This window comes from Balaenoptera ricei, chromosome 15 (genome assembly GCF_028023285.1).
Source record: "Balaenoptera ricei isolate mBalRic1 chromosome 15, mBalRic1.hap2, whole genome shotgun sequence".
Classification (NCBI taxonomy): domain Eukaryota; kingdom Metazoa; phylum Chordata; class Mammalia; order Artiodactyla; family Balaenopteridae; genus Balaenoptera; species Balaenoptera ricei.
The window spans coordinates 53817999-53842801 of NC_082653.1; the positions used below are offsets into that span (position 1 = coordinate 53817999).

The window sequence follows — 24803 nt, forward strand, 5'->3', positions numbered from 1 at the left end:
ACAATTATAATAGAACTGTAATAAAATTTATGTGAATGTGGTCTCTCTCAAAACATCTTATTTTACAAATTTAATGCCTCTTCCATCTTAACTAAGCACTTATCATGCATGATGGCTGTAACTCTTACAGTTTGAGGTGAGACAGCAAAATAGCATGAATTTACTTTTCCTTGTTCACAATTTCATGGATAGAAGATTCATTCTTACCATAGATCTTACCAGCCTCAGCGTACAATTTTCTTCCTTATTAAGTCGAGAACTTTCGCCTTTTCCCTTAAAGGAAGCATTTTTTTGGCTTCTCTTTGGCATATCTTAATTGCCAGCATCACTCCTCTTATACTTTGGGTCCACTATTAAGTAAAATAAGGGTCACTTGAACACAAGTGCTGGGATACGGTGATAGTGGGTCTGATAACTGAGTCGCTACTAAGTGACTAGCAGGTAGGATCCACTGGACAAAGGGATGATTCATGTCCCAGGCGGTACAAAACAAGACATCATGGTATTTCGTCACACTGCTCAGAATGGCCTGCAATGTAAAACTTATTAATTTCTGGAATTTTCCACCTAATATTTTTCGACCATGGTTGACCATGGGCAACTGAAACACTGGAAAGTGAAACTGCATATATGGGCAGACTACTGTACCAGAAAGAGAAGATACAGGTCAATTTCACTCATGAGTATAGGTGCTAAAATCCTAAACAAAATAAAACAAAGCAAATCAAGCAATATATAGAATGATAATACACCATGATCAAATTGGATTTATCCTAGGAATGCATGTTGATTTAACATTAGGAAATCAATTAATAGAGTTCACCATATTAATAGATTAAAAGAGGAAATGCATCATCTCCAGTTTGCAGGAAAAGTGATAAAACTTGACATCCATATACAATAAAAACTCATAGGAAAGAATGAAACTTCCTGAATCTGATGAAGGACATCAATTTAAAAACCTATCATACTTGGTAAATATCATACTTGGTAAAAAGTTGAAAGCTTTCTCCTTGAGATTGTGTATAAGAAAGCTCATGCCCATCACTTCTTTTTTTTTTATGACCATCAGTTCTTTTTTTTTTAAATATTTATTTATTTATTTAGCTACGTCAGGTCTTAGTTGCGGCATGCAGGATCTTTGTTGCCTGACCAGGGATCAAACCCGGGCCCCCTGTATTGGGAGTGCAGAGTCTCAGCCACTGGACCACCAGGGAAATCCCTATGACCATCATTTCTATTCAGATTTGCTGGAGGCTTTGGCCAGTGCAGCAGGCAAGAAAAAGAGATAAAAGTTATAATGGTTGGAAAGGGAAAAAAGAAACAAAAACCCAAGACAGTCATTATTCTCAGCTAAGGATTCTATATGAAGAAAATCCAAAAGACTCTACTGTAAATATTAGAATTAATAAAGGATTTTAGTAAGGTTACTGGATATAGAGTCAATGTACAAAAAGCAAGAGTGTTTCAATAGTAAACATAAAAATAAATTTAAAAGATACCATCTACAATAGCATAAAAATATACATGCCTAAAAATAAAACTAAAAAAAAAGATATGCAAAGACTTCTAAATAGGGAGGGATAAATTAGGAGGTTGGGATTGATACATATACACTACTATATGTAAAATAGGTAATCAACAAGGACCTACTGTACAGCACAGGGAAATATACTCAATATTTTGTAATAACCTATAAGGGAAAAGAATCTGAAAAAGAATATATATATATATATATATATATATATATATATATATATATAACTGAATCTTTGTGCTATACACCTGAAATTAACATGACGTAAATCAACTACTAAAAAAAAGTCTATGCTAAAGTATATTCACTGAAATAAAATGTCATTAGATGTGTGTTTTATACGCAGTAAAAAAAAAAAGCAGTATGAGTTGATACCAATAAATATTTGTCTTCCAAACTCCCAAAACGTAAAAAAAAGACCTCTAAATATAAAACTAAAAAAAAAAGTACTGCAAGAAATTTTAAAAGATCTAAATAAATACATTTATGGATAAGAGAACTCAATAATAAGTACATCAATTCTCAAACTGATCTGTAGATCCAATGCAATCCTAATCAAAATCTCAAAGGTTTTTTAAAAATAGAACTTGACAAGCTGATTCCAAAAAATGGAAATGATTCAAAACAGTAGAATGGATAAATAACCTGTGGTATATCTAAAGGATGGAATGAAAATGAATTAACAATGTACAAAACATGAATGACTCTCAAGAAGAAACCACACACACACACACACACACACACACACACACACACACACTCACGCTCAGCCATAGGATTTAGGAATGCTTGTTTTGGTGGGAAACTATAGGTAAATACAAAGAAGAGATTAAACAAAAATTAGGACGGGAGTGAAGATTTGTGAAAGAAAGAGCATACAGTGTGTTCTGGAGTGCTGCCAGCATTCTGTTTCTTGACTTGGATAGTGGTTGTACAAGTATTTGCCTTATGATTAGCCATTGGGTAGTACATTTTTTTGTTTTGTGCACTTTTCTATGTGGGTGTCACTTTTCACAATGATTTTTGAAAGATATAGAATATTTGTTTTCCCCACATCAGGGAGGCAAAATGAAAGCAAATGTAAAATCAGCAGTTGTTCAATGAACTGTAACATGACAAAGGCTATAAGATAGTGGCCTGGACTAAGTCTAGGATTGCTGAAGGCTAAGAATTTGCTGTTGTTTATTCAGCGCTAACAGTGGCAGAGCGACTCTGACTGGCACAGGATCACCAGCCAGGAACAGGGAAGACTCCATATTCCACCTCAGCCTGGACAAAACAAATATAGCGCTACCCAGCTCCCTGTGCTCTGCCTCTGGGCATGCTAAGAGCCCTTTGCATGACTAAGCTGGTATCTTGAGTATTTAGAGATCAAGACAGGGAGTGGGTTCCTTGAATAAAAGGCATGAATATTCAGATTTCAGGAAGGGTATACTTCCATTATAAATTAATAAATGACACTGATCAAATTGTTTAGTCTCTATGGGCTTGTACAGTATGATGCAATTTCCTAGAAAATTAATAACATTGGGTGATCTGATAAAACTGAATTCTTGAACCTGTATAGTAGAAGCTCAGACCTTGGTCCCAGCTTTACCCATCAAATGTACATAGTAAGTGACCCAGGTGGAACTCTCAGCCAGTGTATCTTATCTTGCATCTTATCTCATCTCATTGACATTGGCTGGTTATTACACAGGGCACACCTGGGAATAGAGCTCTACCTGGGGAGAACCTTAGACTTGGAAATAACCTCTGTGGGGAGGAATTCCCCAATCCTTATATTTTACTTAGGGAGGAAACAGGGCTCTATAATAAAGACATAATTTAAAAAAACACAAAACTATAGACCAATATCCCTCATGGATACAAACCCAAAAATCCTCAACAGAATGATAGCAAATAAAATCTAGCAATATATTCAAAGGACCACAACCATGTGGGATGTACCCCAGGAATATAAGTTTAGGTCAACATTTGAAAGTTGATGCGGGAGAGGGAATGCTCCTTGTTGTATCCAGGTGTTGTGTGTTATTAAGAATGGCTCTGTGCTTACCACGTGCCAGGCCCTACGCTGAGCAGTTTGCACAAAAGGGCAACAGATTGGACAGGAAGAAATGTGCACACCGGGCTCCCGGGCTCCATCCTTTCAATTCTGAACTCCGGAGGTGGGGCTGGGGTGGAGGTATATTTGTTTGCTTGGGCTGCCAAAACAATTACCCCAGACTAGGTTCCTTAAACAACAGAAACCAATTTTCTTACAGTTCTGGAGCTTGGAAGTCCAAGATCAAGGTCCCCTTGGCTTTCTCACTCTGTCCTCACGTGGTCTTTCCTCTGTGATTCTGGCTCTTCTTATAAAGACCCCAGTCGGATTGGATTGGGGTCCACCCTAACGGCCCTCATTTTGAATTAACGTCTCTTTTAAGACCCCATCTCTAAATGCAGTCACATTCTGAGGTATTGGGGGTTAGGGCTTCAACGTATGAATTTGGGCGTGACACAATACAGCACATAACAGGGAATGAATTCAGATTTGGCCCCTCTTGGATAGGGATGTCTAAGGACAGAGCCTTTACCCTTGACTAGTTGAGGGTCAGCTCAGAATAACTGGTAGAAAGATCAGATCAGTTCACCTGTTTTGACATTTTGTAGCTGCATAACCTGGGATGAAGCACTTAAAATCTCTAAATTTGACACAATGTCCCCTCACCTAAAGGGGAACATAGTCTTATCCCATAGGGCTGTTGGGAAGAGCATATGGACCGACATTATTATATCAAAGTGTAAGGCCGTGTTCTTAGTCGTACAATAGAATCACCCCAGCAAAAGTGGAAAATACTGATGCCCAGGCCCCCGCGCCCCCTCCCCCCCCCCCACCCCCCAGTTCAATTAGTCTGGGATGGAGCCCAGATACTTACCCTTTAAGAAGTTCTCCAGTGATTCAAATGACCCACCAAGGTTAAGGGGCTGCATGAGCATCCCAACAAGTTTCCAAGGATGGACTAGGGGCTGGGGGTACTCTGTGTACTTGGACTTTCAGAGCTGGAAGCCCCCCTGGATGTTCTCAGGACCACTCCCTCCTGCTTCTCTACAAGAAGAAACAGATGCTGGAGGACTGAGGCTGGACCAGGACCTTGTCCACCCCTGCTCCCAGTCCAGCGCCTTTCTCGCCCCAGGCACTGCGCGCCAGAAACCCCTGCAGGACGCGGGTCAGAGGCAGCGCGAGTGCAGGGCTGGCTCTGAAATCCGGCTATTCCTCCTGCTTTACTTTATCCAGGGACCTGGGACTCAGGTGCTCAGGATTGTGGATGGTGGGGCAGAGCCCCGCCAGGAGGGCCGTCTGCGGGCGCGGCCAACGCTAGGTGGCGCCCGAGGGCCGGATCTGCCCTGCTCCCTGAAGTCCTGGGGGCGCTGCGGATCCTGGGGGTCCCGCTGCGCTGCTGGGCAGCAGAGCTTCGCTCCTTGTGCTGCCCGGTTCCTCGCCTCTTTCGAAGCACTGTCGGGAGAATTACGTGCAAGGACTTCTCAAGACCTAGCCCTTGCCCGACCCCTAGAGAAGATGGACTGCATGTTACCCTGCTTCCCTCTTGCCTTCTCTCACTTGGGGGGGCCTGTTTTTTTCTGGTGAGTTGCTCATCTCTGTTAGCAAATCTGGAAGATTCTTCAACGTTTTGCTGCTCAACGCGTGTCACAGAGGACTGTCGATTAGTAAGAAAATCACATTTTTAAAACACAGGAAACGTATCAGAACGAAGTCAAAGAATTTTCTCCACTCAAGTGTTTGGATAGCAGCGTCACAATGAGGACCCTGAGACACTGTAAAATCCTGACTCAAAAAGGATCCACTTTTGTTCAGAGTTATTTTCATGTAGAGTGCTTTATATGTTTTATAACAATTTTAGAACCAGGGACCCATCACTGTGGTTGCTATTTAGAGTAGCCCCTCCCTAATGCAGAACATCCCAGAAAACCCAACAGCGAAACACATTTTGGAGTAAGGTGTCATCTTGAAGTTCTAAATACTTAAAATATTTCCTTTTGAGAAACTTGAGTTAGCTTTTGCAAAATGGTCTTTCTCATGTTACCAGTTATTTCTTTTTCTCCCTCCCCATTTTATATTAGGAATTTCTTCAACTAACACTTATTTGCCAATCTCTGAGTCAGACCCTGGAAATACACAAACAAACAAACAATAAATAGGAAACAGTCCCTACTCCTAGGAAACTCACCATCTAATGGGGAGGAGAAAAGGTATGTAAATAACACCAGCACCATGAGCTCAGGGATGTTATGGAAACGTGTGTTCAGGGGACACATAAAGGAGCAATTCATTAATTTTTTCTTTTTTCATTAATTTTTAAACTTTGTATTATGAAAAATTTCAAACACAAACAAAAGTAGAAGGAATAGTATAATGAATCTTCTCTGCCTGTCACCCAGTTTACAAAATTATCAACATATCACCAATCTTGTTTCATCTGTGCCTTGCCACCTTGCTGGTAATTTTTTTGTTTACAGTATTATTAAGGTATGATTATATACCATAAAACTCACCCCCGGCTTCCCTGGTGGCGCAGTGGTTGAGAATCTGCCTGCCAATGCAGGGGACACGGGTTCAAGCCCTGGTCCGGGAAGATCCCACATGCCGCGGAGCAACTGGGCCCGTGAGCCACAACTACTGAGCCTGCGCGTCTGGAGCCTGTGCTCCGCAACAAGAGAGGCCGCGACAGTGAGAGGCCCGCGCACTGCGATGAAGAGTGGCCCCCGCTTGCCGCAACTGGAGAAAGCCCTCGCACAGAAACGAAGACCCAACACAGCCATAAATAAATAAATAAATAAATAAAAATTAAAAAAATAAAAATAAAAAATAAAACTCACCCCCTCTAAATGTACAACTCAATGAGTTTTAGTGAGTTGATAGTTGTGCAACCATCATCACAATCCAATTTTAGAACATTTCTACTATATCCCAAATTTCGCTCGTGATTATTTGCAGTCAATCCTCATTGTCATCCCTAGCCCTCATCAACCACTGATCTTCCTTCTAGCTCTGTTGACTTGCCTTTTCTGGACTTTTCATATTCATGGAAGTACTGTATATGTGGTCTTTTGTGTCTGGCTTCTTTCACTGAACATCATGTTTTCAAGGTTCATCCGTGTTGTAGCTGTGTCAGTGATTCATTCTTCTTTATGGATGAATAATATTCCATTGTATGGATGGGCCACATTTTACTTACCCATTAGTAATTGATGACACATTTGGGTTATTTCCATTTTTTGGCTTTTATGAATAATGCATCTATGAACAGTCACATTCAAGTAAATGTGTGGACAGATGTTTTCATGTCTCCTTGGTAAGTATCTAGAAGCGGAATTACTGGATATTATGGTATGTTTATGCTTAACATTTTTAAACTCTGCCAAATTTTTTTTTCCAAAGTGGCTGTACCATTTTAAATTCCCATCAGTAACATATAATGATTCCAGTTCTCCACATCCTTGCCAACATTTGTTATTTCTTCTTGATTATAGCCATCCTAGTGGGTGTGAAGTGGCACCTAATTGTAGGTTTTTTTTTAAGTCTATTTTATTTTATTTATTTATTTTTGGCTGTGCCGCCTGGCTTGCGTTTCTTAGTTCCCCGACCAGGGATTGAACCGGTGGCCTCGGCAGTGAAAGCACCTAACCACTGGACTGCCGGGGAAGTCCCATCTAATTGTAATTTTAATTTACATTTCCCTAATGAATGATAATGTTGAGCACCTTTTCATGTGCTTATTGGCCATTTGCATATTTTTGTTGAAACGTCCATTCAAACCTTTTGTCTATTTTTAAAAATAAACTTTTAATTTTATTATAGTTTTAGAAAAGTTGTGATGAGAGTACAGACTGTCCACATCCTTCACACCCAGTTTCCTCTGTTACTAACATCTGACGTGAGTGAGGTACATTTGTCACAATGAACTAAAGTTCACATTTTGTTCTGCTTTCCTTAGTTTTTACCTGAGGTCCCTTTTCTGTTCCAGGGTTCCATCCAGGACACCATTTAGTTGTCGTGTCTCCTCAGGTTCCCCTTGGCTGTGACAGTTTCTCAGGTTTTTTTTTTTTTTAACCTTGACTTTTGATAACCTTAGCAGTTTTGAGGAGGACTGGTCGGGTATTTTGTAGAATGTCCCTAACTGGGATTTGTCTGGTCTTTTTCTCATGATTAGAATGGGGTTATGGGTTTTGAGTGGAATTCCTCAGAGGTAAAGGGCCTGTTTATTCTGCTCCAGGTGACCTAAACAGCAGAAGTTTATTCTCTCACAGTTCCTGAGGCTGGAAGTCTGTGCTCAAGTTTTCAGCTGGGCTGGTTTCTTCTGAGGCCTCTCTCCTTGGTTTGTAGACTGCCACCTTCTCCCTGTGTCCTCACATGGTTGTCCTTGTGCCTATCTCTGTCCTAACCTTCTCCTCTTATAAGGACACCAGTCATGTTGGATGAGGGCCCATCCCAATGACCCCATGTAACCTTAATCATCTCCTTAAAGATCCTCTCTCCAAATATGTTCACATTATGAGGTACTGAGAGTTAGGACTTCAATATATGAATTTTGGGAGGGATACAGGTTAGCCCATAAGAGTGCCGTTCTCATCATATTGAGGGTCCGTGCCATCAACAAGACTTATCACTGTTGACTTACCACCTTGATCACCTGGCCGAGGTATGTTGGTCAGGTTTCTCTGCTATACAGTTTTCCCTTTCTTTTCCTTTTCCATACTGTGCTCTTTGGAGCAAAATCACGATGTGCAGCCCACACTTAAGAAGTGGGGTTTATGTTCTATGAACCTCTTAGGGGTAAATCTTTGTGACTTTGGTTTTGGCAATAGAATCTTAGACATGACACTAAAAGCATAGCAACAAAAGAAAAACTAGATCTATTGGACTTTATCAAAATGAAAAACTATATCAGTGGATATTATTAAGAAAGTGAAAGGACAACCTATAGAATGGGAGAAAATATTTGCAAATTATCTATCTGATAAGGGTCTAGTATCCAGACTATATAAAGAACATAACAACAAAAAGACAGAACTCTAGCTTTTACAAATAAACGCTGTAATGAAGAACCTTGTGCACAAGGTATTTTGCATGTTTGAGCATATCTGCAGAATAAATTCCCAGAAGGGTGTGTGCTTTTCTAATTTTGACCGCTGTTGCCAAATTGCCGTCCATTGAGGGTGTACCAGACAGATCCCCAGCAGAATTTATTTCCAAACCTGCTCTGACATATGCCAACACTGACAAGAATGCCCAATGCAGTGTTATTCATCAAAGCTCCAAACTGGAAACAGACCAGTGACCCTCAGCAAGAGGATGGAGAAATAAATCATGGTCTCCTCATACAATGGAATAATACAAAGCAGCGAAAAAGGGCAAAGTTCTGCTACCCACGAGGTGGAGGAATCTCACAGGCATGTCAGTGCCTGAAAGAAACCAGATGCAAAGCAGTGCTTCCTGTGGGATTCCAGTGAGATGAATCAGCCATAAAGTTGAAAGGAAGAGGCAATCTACAATGGTAGAGATCAAAACAGGGGTTCGCCTTGGATGGTGGGGGCTTTGATGACACGGCACAAGATTGTCTACTGAGCTGCTCAATATGTCCTCTACCTTGATCCGGGTGATAGGTAGGTAGGTGTAGAAATACATAAAAACTCACCAAGCTATTTGTGCATCACTGATGTTACATCTCAATAAAAAGAAAAAAAGGCTTTTTTTAAAAAAAGCGCCAACGCTGACGTGGAAACAGCAGGGCCCGGGTAGCAGGGAACGTCCTTGGAAAGAAGGGTCGCGCAGCAGGCCCTGTGTCTCTTCGTTCCGTCTTGTCCGGCTGCCGGCTCCAGGTGTCAGGAGGGGAGGCTTGCTGCATCTCCGCCGTCCAGGCTACACCCCCACAGCTCAAGTGCAGGGGGGCTGCTGTCTCACTGCCCTGAGCCACCTCCCCCTGCCCAGACGGCTCTGCACCAGCTGTGGAGCAGCTGCCTGGTTATTTATAGCCTTGGGCTCCGCATGAAAGGAGCCTCTTTCAGTGGCTCCTTCCTCCTGACTTCAGCTCTGCTCCTGAGTCGCTCTCCCCCCACCCCCCACCCCAAGCTTTAATGTTTCTGGAACATTCCAGGTCCCACTGCTGGGCTACATGTCACTGTTGGGGGGGTTCTCCCCTCCAGAGCCGATTCCCGGGGCTCACCTCTCCTGACGTGGCCTCAACTCTCTAAAGGGCTTTTGGATGGGATGAGAGAGCTTATTTCTCACAGACTCAGGCCAGGCCCCGGGGTCTTGGACCCTCAGCTGCCAGGCTGTCTCTCTGGGTGAAGGAACAGCCACTAGGAGGCTGAGGAGGGCTCGGTCCCTTCCCAGGAAGTGCGATGGTGGTCCTGGCCTCTCCCCTTCAGGGTCTCCTGGGCCTCTGGCTAAAGAGGCCGCCAGCCCATCCACCGAGCTTCTCCTACGCCTGGTGTAGGCCTCCTGGCTCTGGGCCTCCTCTGCTGGCCGTGTCCTGCGGGAGCTCCAGGGTCCAGGAGAGCTCGTTAGGGGCTAAACCCTCACCCCTCATCCCACCCCTCTTCTGATGGGGCCTGATGGCAGCGTCCTTCAGGAGCCTTGAGTCTTTTCTCCAAGCCCTGCTAGGCCCAAGTTAGTCTTGTTCTTCTTCTCGGAAAACTAGGATGCTCCGCCCCGTCCCCCCACATCGGAAGGGTGGTGGTGCGGCACCTCGCCAGCTGCGGAGGGAACGAACCAACCCCAGTGCCTTCCGTGGTTCAGCTTGAAACCGGAACGGGGAGGACCCCCCTGCCCCCAACAAGGTGTTAAACTCCAGCTCTCCTCTGTCACCAGCGGCAGGACACTTAACTGCAGGAGATGGGTTCTGAAAACATGATCCAGAAATGCATTTTAAAAATCAAATCCACTTTAAAGGCAGTAAAAGCATTTGCCTGCCTTTCCTCTCGCTCGCTTTCTCCCTTTTTCTTTTCTTTTCTCCCCGCCCCCAACCTTCCCTCTCTCTTTCCTTTTCTTCTTCCTTCCATCTCTCTCTCTAACCTTCCTTCCTCCCCCCCTCCCTTCCTTCCTTCATAAAGTGAAGGATCCCCTCTAACGGGGCGGGGGTGGGGTGGGGAGAGCAGGTCAGGGAGGCCAGATGCAAGTGGACGTCCCTGGGCTCAAGCTGAGTGATTGATGACCCCAGGAGGTGGGATCGCTCAGTTATGTGGGCTGAGTGGCCAGACTAGCAGGGAAACAGTTTGTTCCAGAGCAGAGGAAGCTCCCTTTCTCCGCTGAGGGTTTTCGGTGGCCTGCGTGCAGCTGACCTATCAGGATCCCCCTCAGGCTCAGCCTGTGCAGAGCGTGTGGGGGCCAAGGAGTTATTGGCGGAAACACAAGAGCAAAATTAGCTTTTGTCCTTTGAGTCTGTGGCTGCCTGCCAGCGTCTCCTTCCAATAAGAACACTCTCATTCTCATTCTGGAAGTTTTTGTCAGGTTTATTGCAAACGAAGGGGAAAGCAGACAGAAACAAAGTGACGTTTGCTGAGCTGGAAGGATTGTTTCTAAATCTATTGTCCAGAGCACACCAATTGCCTTTCCCTGGCACTCGCCTTGGTGAGGGTTTGAACCCACGTCAGAGATGGCCTTGTTTTATGACCAGCCTTGGGTCCCCATGCTTGTGCGTGTCTCTGCGTGCATGATGCGTGGGCATATGGCCGATAGATGGTGAGGACCATGGTAAGCCACCACTGGAAACATATGCAAGACAGATGAGCGCTAAATTCACAGGATAATGGAGAATTCTAATGAATTTCACTGGCATCAAGTTTTTATGTTCCTGTAAACTTCTGAAAGCCATGAAATTAAAATGACTACCTCACAACAGAGTAGTTTAATTAAAAAAAAAAGAAAGCCCTACAAAAAAGCGAACTGATAAATCAAAACTCAAACTAATACCCTTCTAAAAATGGAGAATGATACCCTTCAATTTTAACATTTGTTCCCAGATCCCTTTGGCTATGAGAGTTTGTTATATAAGGTACTTTCCTGTTTTCCAGAAGAACGTTTCCAGAAGAACACAGCCTCAGTGTTTTGGCTGCGTCTCTCCAGGTGGTGATGGACAAGGAATGCCCGGTCTCTGACCACACAGGGAAGGTCTGAGGGGCCACCAGGTGACCATTTCAGTGTCAGGAGAGCCACCTGGCTGGAAAGGCCCCTTCCAGGGCATGTAAAGGGATACTATTTAAAGGGATGCTTTCTTATTTTCACACGAGCTTGATAACTGGAAAAAAAGAGGTGAGCAATGTTTCCTTCGTGGACAAAAACACTTAGCCATCAGGGCATTTGTTAATATGCACATTAAACACCTTTCTCCCCCCCGCCCCTGCACATCACTAGGTTGCTAGGAGGGTAAGACTTTTCTCTTTCTAGATGGTTGGTCTGACTTTAAAAACAAAAAAAAGGCAGGTCTCCTCCCAGGAGGAGTGCAGCTTCTCTGTGTATCGTGTTTGCTAATCAGCTTCACAAACCTGTCTACCCAACACCAGCTAAAAAAGTCAAGCTCAGAGTCAAGAATTATATACTTCACAGTTGGTGCAGGAAATCTGACCCAAACACACAGGGAAAGAACATTCTATGATTCCTGGGCGCCTCCGCTGTGGGCTCGTTTTCAGAATATTCTTACAACCCATGGAATTGGCCATGATGCTTCTAAGTGAAAAGATTGGGAAACTGGGCCAGTGACTAAACACTTACTTTGGATTTGTACTATTGATCAAAAAAAAAAAAAAAAAAAAAAAAAATCACTGGAAAAAATGAGCCCTTTTCTTCTATTTTGGCTCAAAACAGTCCAAAGAAAACAAGTTTTGGTTCACTCCTGTCCATGAGCTCAGCTCAGGGTTGAACAAACTCCAGAGAAATCACGGAGAAAGCTTGCCACTCCCCCATCCATGTTTCTTAGCAGGGAGGCCTCTCCGGCCCTTTCAGCGTTGGGAGACACCCCCAGGGAGGGGGGCTTCTTTGCCCTCTTTCTCTACTTGCCTGTCTGCACACATTCTGCTGGAGGAAAGGAGGTACTGAACCTTCCAATCCCAAGAGTGCACTCGAGGTCCTGAACATTTGCAGCCACTCTCTGTTCTGAACACTTCTTTTCAAGCTAAAGGTTGCTGACAGAGGCCAGGAGGGAGGCAGGCTGGGCCCAGGCTGCAGCACCTTCTCCCCGAAATGCCTGCATCTGGATTAAAATGCAATGACCAGCTTGCGACCCCTTGGGCTGCACGGTGAACCCACACACCATGAGCTCTGTGAGTGGCGCTGCCTTAAGGAGAGGTCTCAGGAGTCTCGCAGATAAATTCAGTTTCTGGTTGATAATTTATAGTCAGCACATCTTCCACTTGAAATTGTGCCATGCCAAGAATAAACAAACAACAAGATTTCAGTTAATTATACTGTATTTTGAATTATTTCCCCAGCTTCTCTGGATCTGTAGCGTGATGTTTTCTCTGATACAGTAAAACATTTTAATGTACAACAGATTACAAGGTCTGTAGGGATGAATTAAAGATAATGGGCTTTTTATCTATATACAGATACAGCTTAATAGTTCACAGATACAATTCTTCCTGTTTTGGGTTGTTGACAGAACATAAGCAGTTTCTTACATATGTTTAAAATTTACAATTAGGCTCCTTCCCTTTATCTGAAAGGAAACGGAGTTCCCCTCTCAGCAGTGCTTTCATCTTGTGGAAAAGAGGTGATGGGAAAGTGCAGATGAGAAGAAGGTTGGAGGGGAGGAAAGGAAGAACCACAAGCAGTTTCTAGAAAACATGACGATTAAAAAAGGAAACTATCCATGCTTCTGCAACGGAAAGCTGATTTACACTTTTCCGTGATTGCTTTCTGTATTCCACGACAAGCAAGGGGCCACGTGCAAGAACGACCGTTCTAGGACGGAGCGTGCAACCACCCATGGCCAAAACGCTGCTGGAACAAACCATTGTTGCCCCTTCGTGGTGATGCAACACCGTAAACAAGGAAAACACGCTCTGGCGACCTGTCAGGACAAAGCTGTCAGGATGGGGCGATGCTGACCTGTTGCGTTACATCACACCTCGGGAGCCTCACAGAACTGGTTTTGGTATGAGGATAAGTGCATGGATTGAGACGGTGGGCATTGATGTTAGTAACTGGATCATCTCAGGGGTGGCTCCATCCTAAAATGCTGTCTGTTACAAACCATGAAAACGACACGGGGTTTCCTAGAGGATGTTAAGGCTTTGGGTTTTTCACTGGTGCTCATTTGTGTGTTATTGGTGCTTCGGTTGGATGCGGTAGCGTGAAGAGGGTGTGCCCGTGGAGGCCCTGTCTGGCACACCCCGTCCAATGGCTTACGATGCAGCTGCAGTGGTGGCACCCAAGGGGCTGGGCCCCTGCTGTGTTAGGTCACTGAACGCTGGAGACCCCACTTTGCCGACATCCACTTTTCTGGGTGTTCCCAGCAGGTCCTCTGCTCTGTCCTGACCTCCCCCAAGTCCAAGAACCGCTTTAGAGTCCCCAGGACCATTGGTGGGATTGGCAGGGGTATCTGTTTGGCTTCCATGCTGGTCTGAGAGTCTGGCTCACTGCTGCCTGGGCCAGCCCAGGACTGGATGGATGAAGAGCCTCTTTGTGAGTCTGGATCAGGCCCAAAGTCCCAGTTCGCTGCTCTGGCAGCTTCTTGAGGCTAAAACCAGAAGGGACTTGCAGACGATCTTCTGAAGGGTAGTGGGTGCCACAGGCTTGCCCAGGACTTGGTGGCAGTTTATGGTGAGGGTTTTGGAGTGTCTCAAGCTGGGCCAGTGCATGAGGCTGCCTTCCTGCACTTCAGAGGGAAGAGAGAGAGGAAGGCCAGTCTCCTCCCGGCTGCCAGACTGTCTCAGGCACATGGGATGGTCACGCTGGCACTACAGAGCTCCTGCCAGAGGTCATCCATGGGGCTGTTGCTATGGGAACAGATGCGGGACGTCTTGTGTTTGAGTTGGTGACAGAAACCACCAGTCAGGAACACAGGCAAACTCTTTTGGAGGCCCGGTAACTACTGAATGGCTAGTTCACAAGAATATGCTAGGTTTTCCCTCAAAGCACGCAGGTCTGTTCCTATTGTAATTCTGCCAACAAAACAGACAGTGGCAGAAGGAGATGAGGAAATTTGGAAACGAGATGCTTAAGGGATTGAAGCGGCTACATAAGAAAAGTGAACTGAAGAATTTGGATCACTATCCATGTGATTCATGCAATAAATTCATTTTGTCTCATTTGAAATATTTTAGGCAAAAGGATGCTTTTATCCTAAATTATCTGGATAAGTGCTTCAAATCTCTCTTTTTTTTCCCCAAAAAGTTTTACCTTATCTTCTTAGATTTAGGTTTTAGTTGAATTAATTTCCTGAAAGTTCACATAAATCACATTCTTCAATATTAAAAAACAACCAACCAAATCCAAAAGCTCTCCAGGTACTACAGTAGATTAGGACCTTTAGAAGTCTCTGGAAGTCCTTGACTGAAATTTTTGGAAAGTACAACCTGTCATGCAATTAACAATAGAAATAGGAGACCAAGGGCAACATTTAGCCACGTTCTTCTGTGCTAAGCGAACACTCTAGATGTATCTGTGATGCCATCAGAAGTCTTTACTCTTGAGGAAGAAGAGATATCACTCCAGCAAATCAGAATTACAAAAGAAAAATTCCACCAACTCACCATGTTATAAGACTTGCTTCTAAACTCTTGGCTTCCTTGCTCCTTTGTAGTCAACAAAGTCGGTTTTTTGCCCAAGGTCCCCAAATTGGCATAGAAATTGTGAATTATGTTTTATAGTTCAAGTTAAATGGCCAAAAAATATTTAGTTATTTTCTTTCCCCTCTAATACTTCCCTGAAATTCTGGAGATGTGCAGCTACACAAGGGCATTTTAAAAACAACTTAACGTTACACATAATAACAAATTTAATGTGGAATCAACAGTTGGAGAAAAAAACGGATCTTGTGTTCAAGGTACCTGATCTAGTTCTGTTACATTAGCAAGATGCACAGGACACCAGCATAATCTGTGTTTTATACAGATCTTTCCCAAGGCACCAACGTGTTGTAAACTTGGCCTCAATTCCCTGATGGTCTTGGTTAGCCGATGGACACAAGTCCATATAGACACTTGAATAATTTGAAAACTTTTCCATTCTAAGCAGACACTAGACAATACCTTAAACATTCCACACACAATTCAAGTATCCCGTCTTACAAAAAGAAGGGGAGAGGGAGAGAAGGGGAGATGGATTTACCTTGTCGGTCACTTGCTGACCTACTGTCTTAATCTCACCATTTAAATGCACCATGTCTCACCCCACCACCTGGATTCTCTGTTCTTTTCTTGCAAAGGAAGGGGGGCCAAGCCATGAGATGGTCTGGACCAGCAGCATGCTCTGTCTCTGGCTGTGCAGCTGGGAATCGCTGGCAATGACTGGCTGAGGGGGGCAAGCTGCTCAGCTACGCTGAACCTGAACTTTCGAATCTGTTGGACAGGAAAAACCACCTCTGCCTTCGGTGAGGCATCGTGAGGACAGAAGGGGTTCCAGGTGTCTTGAGTTCCTTGGCAGAAAACTATCATATAATGGGAGGCTGCCTTATGTGTAGAGGCACATTTGCAGGTGTGAGAACTGAATTCCGCAGCTGAAGAGTTACTTTCTTTAAATCAATGAAGTGCCCGCTCGCCGCGTTGCCATAGGTTTATCTGTACTCCTGAAGTTTGGGAGTGAGGTAACACAGCACTGAAACCTACTTGGGAGGTCAAAGGTGATGGTAGAATGGAGGTGGTGGCTGTCCATGAGACGGGGAGACCAGAGCTGGGGACCTCAGAGGGTGGGAACCTGGCAGGATTTGAGACGGATGCCTTGGGTGTGAGGGTGTCTATGCCACGGGACTCCAAGGGGAGCGTGTGAGGCCATGTCACCCCCATTCTGCTCCTTTCCCTGGAATCACATGGACAAGTCCAAACAATTCCCCCTTTCTGCTATCAGTCCTCGCCCTGTCAACCTAGAGGGCAAGAATTTTGTTTGCTGAGAAGATCAAGAAGCCCAGAGGAAGATAGAGAAAGAGCAGCTCTGAGAAGACTGCAGCCTGCTGGAGGTCGCTCGGAAGGAGGTGGGGTCAGCAGAGGCTCTAGTCCTCCAACCCCCTGCAATTCCGCGGGGGGGCCGGGGGGGGTGGCAGGGAGACCCTTCACTGGGGGTGTGGTTCCTGAAAGGCCACCACCAGCCCGGTCAGTCCAAGCCAGTGCCTTGTTCTGCTCAGCTCTGAGACCCTCGAGCTGGGACCCCAGTCGCCATCAGGATTGTTTTAAAAATAAAATATATGACCATGTGGAGTGGCCCCTCTCTCAGGGAGGGACCAACACAATATTGGTGCAGTTGTTTTCCCTGAATGGTCCTCATCTGTTGCTCTTTCTTGAGAGACTGAATATTCCATAAGACCATGAACACGAAGATCATCTCTGATGGGGTACAGACGACACTAAGGAGCCACCGTTTAAAAATGTCAACAAGGAGAGGGATGTCTCAAAATTCCCTTCTGTTTCCTGGTGGGATTCCTAACAGGAGAGCCGTCGGGAAAAACAGTGACTAATCACAGGTGCTCCTCAAATATTCTCAAGTATCACAGCACTGTCACCACCTAAGTGAAAGGAGCTTTGGCACATAGTAGGCTACTCAGTAAAACACCATCTGATCGTTATTTATCTGTTGGAAAGAATCTGATGAACTTTGTCTTTATATTGAAAAGTTCTTTGAGTGGCTCTTCAGATGTACTTAGGTAACTCACACATTAAAGTCTAAAATATAATTGGATTGGAAATGCATATATAAACAAGCAGCATTAACCTGTTTAATCACGTTTCCAATGGAGAGTCCAGAAGTGCTTGGAAACCTCACCTGCAGATACTTATAATTAAAAATCACCATTCCTCCTGTTATTGTAGATCATGGGTATTGGATTTGGATCTAGGAACACGAAGTGGGTTTATTTTGATGTGCATTTTTTTTTCTGGAGAAAGGAGCCACAACTTTCATCAAATTATCAAAGGCTTTGTGAGCCCAAAAAAAGGTTAGGAATCACTGCTGCTGATGACTGAGGTTTCAGGAGGCACTCAGATGGCTCAATACCTGATTGCGTAATTTCTTTCTCTTTCCGACTTTCAGGCCCAGAAGGGATGTGAGAATTCCCCACGCTTAAGTTATTCTGACATACAGTAACAACTCTTTGGAGTCGTGTTATTTAAAAACGAATTTTTACAAAGGAACAGTATAAAAATAGACACTTGGGAAGATTTTGAGTTTACGCCTACATGGTGTGCAACTCTGTATTTTTTCTTAATCACTTCCTCTCACTTATCTCCTGCCCCTTAGCTTCCTCTCCCTGGTACTTGGGATCCATCCCAGGCGGCCACAACGACAGATTCCCACAGCAGAGAAAAGCAACCACGTGTGAAAGAGATTTTGGATAAAAGTAGATAACTCGTCTCCAGCCCCTGCAGAGGTCAAGTGAATACCATGTGATCACCACACTAAACGACACCGTTGGACTACCTGGTGGGGCCCAAAGCCCCCAGTTAAACAGAGACACTTATCAGGCATGATATTCCAAGGGCTCAGAGATCACTTCCCAAGAAACCAGAGAAAAGGCCAGCCCTCAATTTGGGTAAGGTCAATTCTTCATTACACTTATTTTAAAACTCTCCCTAAAATGAGAGTGAAAAGATTAAAAAAGAATAGATGAAAGAGAAACCGTAAGTGATAAGTCCTGAGGTTTACTGCAAAAATTAGAGGCTGTCTTTTTAGACTGTTTGAGAAGCCCCCGAAAGTCCCTGGGGTGTCCTTTCTAGTAGAGAAACGCAACAAAGACAGCTATTCCCTTACCTCTGGAAGGTTCCTAGGGATGCCTGCAGCGCAGACTCAGAGGAAAGAGCGCCCTCGTCAACAAGCAGTGTCCTCACGGGTACCAGGCTCCAGTGGAGGATCACCTAGAAGCTGGATCCCTCAGCGCTGATGAGCAAGGCCTGGGGCCACATCTGCATCCCTTTTGCTGAGTCGACAAGAGGGTCCTGTGCTTTGAAATTGCACATAAATACTGAACTCTCCAGGAAAAACCCTGGGGGAAGAGGCTCTAACCCCTAGCAGAGCCAGCGTTTGGCTCCAGATTTGGAGGTGCTGTGAGCCCCTATGACATGTAAAATGGCATGTGTGTTTTTCGGCAAAGATGCTCTGTGACTTTAAACAGATTCCGAAATGGATTTGTGACTTCCCCATGATATGGGCACCCCAGGACTCTGTAAGGAAGAGGCTATGCAGGCACATCTTTTCAGAAAACTTACTTCATTTTCTCAGTCAGTTGCTGAAGATATTGCGGGAAAAACTATTTAGAAGGTCTAAAAAAATCAGGATGTGGTCGCAAGCAAAATTTGTCCTGCAACCTGCTTCTGTTCCATGTAAAAATAAATAATTCTCAGCCAAAGTTCACTGTAGCAGATATGTCCATTTAAAACACACACACACACACATACACACACAATAAGAGTTTTTAGTTGCCTTGTTTTCAAAGTCACAATGTAAAAGACCTGCAAAGCTTCCTATTTCAGCCACAAATGGCAGGGAACAAGGAGCGTCCTAGTCTCGGAAGTGGTAACGATCTTGTCGATGAGGAAATACCAGACATCAAATATTGAGATTTTAGAGTATTTTAATGTCCATTTCTTCAGTGGGTGCATTATGAAATTATTAGGATTAACAACTTAAAAAGGGTAGAGCAAAGGAAAGATGGAGAACGCAAACAATTGGTTCTCGTGGATTTAATTTCAGATTCTAGGCATGACATGATTTTTCGAAACCACCACCAAAAAGCGCTTACTTCGAAAGTCTAGAAGTGCAAACGCGGACAGATCTTTGGAAACTACAAATCACTACAGCCCACATAATGGGGAAGCACGCGGCCCTTTGGCTCTCAATGTCAAGTGCAAATGTGCAGGTGTCTCCACAGCGCAGTCAGGGTAACGGAGCCGTGAGCAGCCTCCAAGCTCCATGAGGGTTTCATAACTGATGCTCTGCATTCGTTTGCATTGAATGCAATTATGTGTGCTTGTTTATATGTATTTATACATATATAATTTGATCTGACCTGAGGCCAAGAAGAAACTAGCAATTGCAACTCAAAGCAACTATTTACACACATTCAATTCTGAAGTATTGCTTCCTGCCCTAAGTTCACAGGAGGTATTGCTGCTCTGAAGAACGCCTCCACCTAATTGGAAGCGCCTGAACCCGCTGCTCAGAAGCCCGTCTGTCTTCAGCCACCGTCTGCTCAATGCCCACGGAGACAGAGGCCTGGCGCTGCGGCTGCAGGCACTCCGTGGTTCTGTGCTGAGGTATGCTTCCAAGCAGGGGCTGGGAAGGACCCAGTCACTGGTGGCCCAAAGAGAACATCTGTACTGGTTGCTTAGGAAAGCTCGCTCGGGGTGTTTTTTTAAAGACAATTTAAACCGTCCACAAAGGCTCCCATTTGCACAATGCTGAATTGGACAGGTGGACGTCACCACTCTCTCCCTGCGTCCGCAGCCTCTTGGCTTCCCAGGAATCGCAGGAGGGGAAGGGGAAGAAAAAACGAGTTTGATAGGGAGGAAGCGTGTGCAGAGATGAACTCTATGGAGCACGTTGTGAGTGAACAGCAGAGACACGGGGAACAGCAGGAAGCGCCCAGGCCCCTAGCCGCCGCCAAAGCTGCAGAGCCTGGAGCCAGATGGCAGAGGGCGAGGCCCAACGTCTTAATACTGATGGAAGGAACCCCTGACGTGCCCACAAGCCTGACAGACAAGCAGAGCACCAGGTAGTGTTTTTCAGAAAAAATAAAAATAAAATCTCTGCAGGATTTTATAAGAATACATTCTTTAGAAGAGGTAATGTCACAGTCATCCTTTCTCTATTTCTCTAGCATTGGAAGACCAACAATCGGACAGTAAAACCTGAAGGCAAATCTCCCTGGACGTGGAGATCCTGGCTACAACTGCACTGCCGTGGTCCGGGCCATGCATGTCCCTGGGGAGCTGGCTGATCAGAATCAATACTTCATGACGCCGGAAAGGGCAGATTCTGTACGTATTTGGCGAGGAGTGATAACAGGACTTAATGCAGATGTGAAAGCTACACAGAGATTTACCAGTGAAAAGAAAATACACAGGGCACATCGGTGAAGACCTTACACAGAGAAGGAGCCAGTCCTCAAATATCCCATGAGCTGCAGCCACCTGAAGAATGAGGTGTCATATGACTATGACAGGGCAACTCTGGCCTGAGTTCAATTCTACATAAACTTCAGACTCAACGTGGCAAAACGTAATTACAAGCAGGATTAGCAACAAAGGGCACAGAAGCAATTTCCTTGGGTTTTCTGTACTTCCCCGGTTCCACACCTCATTTGCATCCAGATGATTCTGTCCCTACTTACAGGGTAAGAGCTCCATCTAAAGAGGGCTGGGATCCACTCACCAGGCTCAACCCCACCACAAATGGGCCCTGCACAGGCTAAGAAGAGGAAAGGATGGAGAAGCTTCCTGAATGTGGAAGCCAAGCGCTGCCCGCGGCCCTGGTGCTCTGCCCAGACCTGCTTCACAGCGAGCCGGTTCTGATCCCACCCCTTCCGTGAGCAGACCCCCTGGGTGGGGGGCAGAAGCAGGGCTTTTGCTTTAAAAGTGGTGGCCGAGGGCTTCCCCGACCCAGAGTGTGCAGGCCGTGCCCACCGGGGTCCTGCTCAGCCCCTGGCAGGGGAGGCGGCCCAGAGTAGCTGAAGCACTAACGGCCACCTTCTCATCCTTCTGCTGTGCCCTCTGTGACCACACTCCACCCCCCCAGCCTAGTTCCCTTCCCCAGACAGAATGACCTGGCAACCCTCCCCAAGACACACACGTTTCCTGATAAATAAATAAATAAATAAATGCAACCCTTGGATGTTTATTTTGCGTTTCCTCTCAGTTGAGTCAGCTTCCAAGACAAGCCCCTCCGCTCCAGCTGGAAGACCCCTTGGGGCGGGGGCAGAATGAAAAAGGGCTTTTAGATACCTGAGGCCTGGGTTCATGAGCTGTGAGGCCGGTAAGCATTTGGAATCTCGGCCTGCACGAGGAGGAAGCCCTAAAGCTGCTGGGTGTGGGGGCCGGTGGGTGCAGCCACAGCCCCTGAGGGCCTAGAAGGCACAGGTCAGGGGACACCGGTGTCCTGGCTGATGGCCCGCTGTGGTCCTCAGCCTGCGCCCCCCCAGCATCCCCGCCCAGTGAGTTACTGGCACTTGATCTCAGAGTCATGAATGCAAGTGTGTGTGCGTCTATGTGTTTACATAGAAAGGTCAGGTCACTGGAAAAACACTAGTACGTATACAGAAAAAAACCTCAAAAACATTGTATTAGCAAAAAAAAAAAAAAAGTGTCTTGTGAGAAAAAGCAATAAAAATAATATTTTAACCACAGCTTCTGTTTTAACGTCCACCACCACCCAGCGCCACACCCTGGCCACACCTTCTCTGGACTCCAGGCCGCGCCAGCCCCTGAAGGCACTTGTTCTCCACACTGCTGAACGGTCACACCAAGGGGGAAGAGGAAAAAAATGGATGAAAATGAACCCTGAATAACTGTGATCCACACAGAAGTTAGGGCTGCAATGACCACAGGACACCATGTCTGGGGACAGGAACTGTGGAACCTGGACGGACAGAGCACCGCGGGCGGCGCTGGGCCGCATCACGCCCTCTTTGAGACGTTGAGCTTGGTGAGTTCATTGGCTTCCTCCACCCCCGCTTCTTCACAGTCGCTTTTCTCTATGGCTTTGCTGAACCTACACCTTTCTTCGGCTTTGATGGGCTCCTTCCAGGGCCTCTTAGAAGACGGGTGAGTGTCCCTGGCCTGTGTGTTGTTCTCGGAGCCCAGGGACACCTGGTCCGGGTTCTGTACGGAAGGCACCAGGTTGGTGATCTCGTCCGTGGGGGAGCGTCCGATGCTGCCGTCCACCTGGACTCGGATGTCGGGGGAGATAGAGAGCTGGTGCTGCGGCACCATCCCATTGTCTGTGCACTTGGGGTACAGGTAGGTCTTCATCTGGCCTTTGCCCTTGACGTTCACCGTCCCTCTGTAGTCGAAGTCGTAGCCCATCTTGCTCAGGACGCGGTAGCTTTCCTCACTGACCTGGATGCGGCACTCCACCCCCGTGGTGTCCATCCTGCTGGCGATGTTGACCGTGTCTCCCCAGATGTCGTACAGCAGCTTGGTGGTGCCAATGACGCCCGCCGTCAGGGGCCCATGGTTGAAGCCCACCCTGAGCTTGAAGTTGAACCAGAGCATGTTATTGTTGAAGTCGTCCACCACGCGCATCATCTCCTTGGCGAACTCGAACAGGATCTGCAGGTGCTCCTGCGGGTGGCTGCCGTCACGGCACTGCGTGGCGTTCAGCCCCGATGCGGCCATGTATGTGGCCCCGATGGTCTTGATCTTCTCAATGCTGCTGTAGTCCGGCTTGCTCAGGAGCTCGTCGAAGTCCCCGATCAGCTCGTTGAGGACCCGGTAGCACTCCTTGCCGCCCTCGTAGTTCTCCTCGTAGAACTCGCTGAAGTTGACGATGCTGGCGAAGATGACTCCTCCGTTGTCGTGGTTCTTGGAATAGGTCTGGGAGACCTTCAGCTGCTCGGCCACGTGGTAGGGGATGATGTTTCTCAGCAGCCAGTCGGCCTGGTCCCTCATGCTCTGGATCTTAGTGCGGTGCAGGTCCGCCTCCACGTCCCCGTGGTAGTGTAGGCGGTAGCTGACTTCGAATTCTCGATTCAGGAACCAGACCAACAAGAGCAGGAGGAAGAAGACAAGAATCACCTCCTGGCCGATCAGGCTGGCTGGGCTCCTGCTGTCGTGCGGCAGCGAGGCATTGCATGGATTCCTCTCGGAGCTGGAGAGGAAAGAGAGGACAAAGGACGTGCCTTCTGAAATGCATCTTTAAGGGAAAGGTTACTGCCCAGTGCTTCCAGGTTCTGAACCAGCCCAGCTAACCAGCATCCTGCACAGAGTTTTGTGTAGCTCAAACCTTCAACCACCTGCAGCTGCAGAGTGACCTGTTTCTGTTTAGAAAGATGTGGCGAGATAAAGAGTCACTCTTGTAAGATTCCTGCAATGAGTGCTTTGTACTTGCTTTGTTTTTCAGAAGTCTTTAGCTCCTTGATTTTTAAAATATTTTTTCCCAACTTTTTATTTTGAAAAATCTCAACCTTACAAAAAGGATAAGAGACTAGCAAAACAAACATTTGTATACCCTTCTCCTGGATGCAACAATTGCCAACATTGTGCTACTCTGCTGTTTCCCTCTGTCAACACAAACTGCACACACGCACACACACTCACACAGGCATACTTTGCTGAACAGTCTGAAAGCAAGCTGCAGACATCAGGCCACTTCAATTCTGAAGAGTTCAGTACGAATCTCCTAAGAAAAAGGACGTCTCCCCATGGAATCACACCACCACTGTCACACCCAAGAAATTTCACGTCCTCTGATACACTCTGATATAATTCCCCTGCCCCCTCCCTCCCACCCGCCCTGGGGTTAGTTCTGTTTTGCCAAAGTCATTTAAGATAACTTTAACATTTTTAAAAATAATATAAAATGTATACTTTTAAGAGTAACACACTGTAAGAAACTCAAACAGTATAAACAATGGAAAATAACTGTCTTTCCGGTGAGGTAACCTTTCTGTTGCGCACTATTCTAACACACGGCTGTGCTGTAACAACCAGTCCCCTGCAGAGGGCGATCGGCTGTGTCCATCTTTGACTACTAGGAACGAGGTTACAGTGGATATTCCCGAGTGTCTTTGTGCATATGAATGAGCCTGTCTGTGGGATAAACTCCTGGAAGTGGAACTGCTGAGTCATTTAAAATACACTTAGAATTCCATTAGAAATTTCCAAACTGCCCTTCTAAGGGCTGAGCCCATTTCTATTCCCTCTGATGACCAAGTCTGCTTGGTCTGTTCTGCAGTTCCACGGCACCGAAGGGGCACAGCTGGGACCCCAGGACTGAAGATTAGCGTGGGTAGCAGTCTCTTCTAAAGTTTATTCTTCAAATATAATTTTTTCCACTTAAAAATACTACAAAAAAAAAATACTACATACTCATCATATAAAATTTAGGGTGAAAGTAGAAAGAAAA

The 24803-nt window shown here is 45.7% G+C and overlaps 1 protein-coding gene across 3 annotated transcripts in view; it reads right to left on the reverse strand.

Annotated features, from left to right (window-relative positions):
- Positions 1–19296: 19296 nt before the first annotated feature.
- The window catches only part of ADCY9 (adenylate cyclase 9), a 173986-nt gene continuing 168479 nt past the window's right edge, over positions 19297–24803 (reverse strand). For all 3 annotated transcript variants that reach the window (XM_059899021.1, XM_059899022.1, XM_059899020.1), the window contains one exon: positions 19297–23546. In XM_059899021.1, coding sequence (XP_059755004.1) covers positions 22355–23546 — 1192 coding nt within the window. In that variant the 3' untranslated portion in view covers positions 19297–22354. The remainder of the gene's footprint in view (positions 23547–24803) is intronic.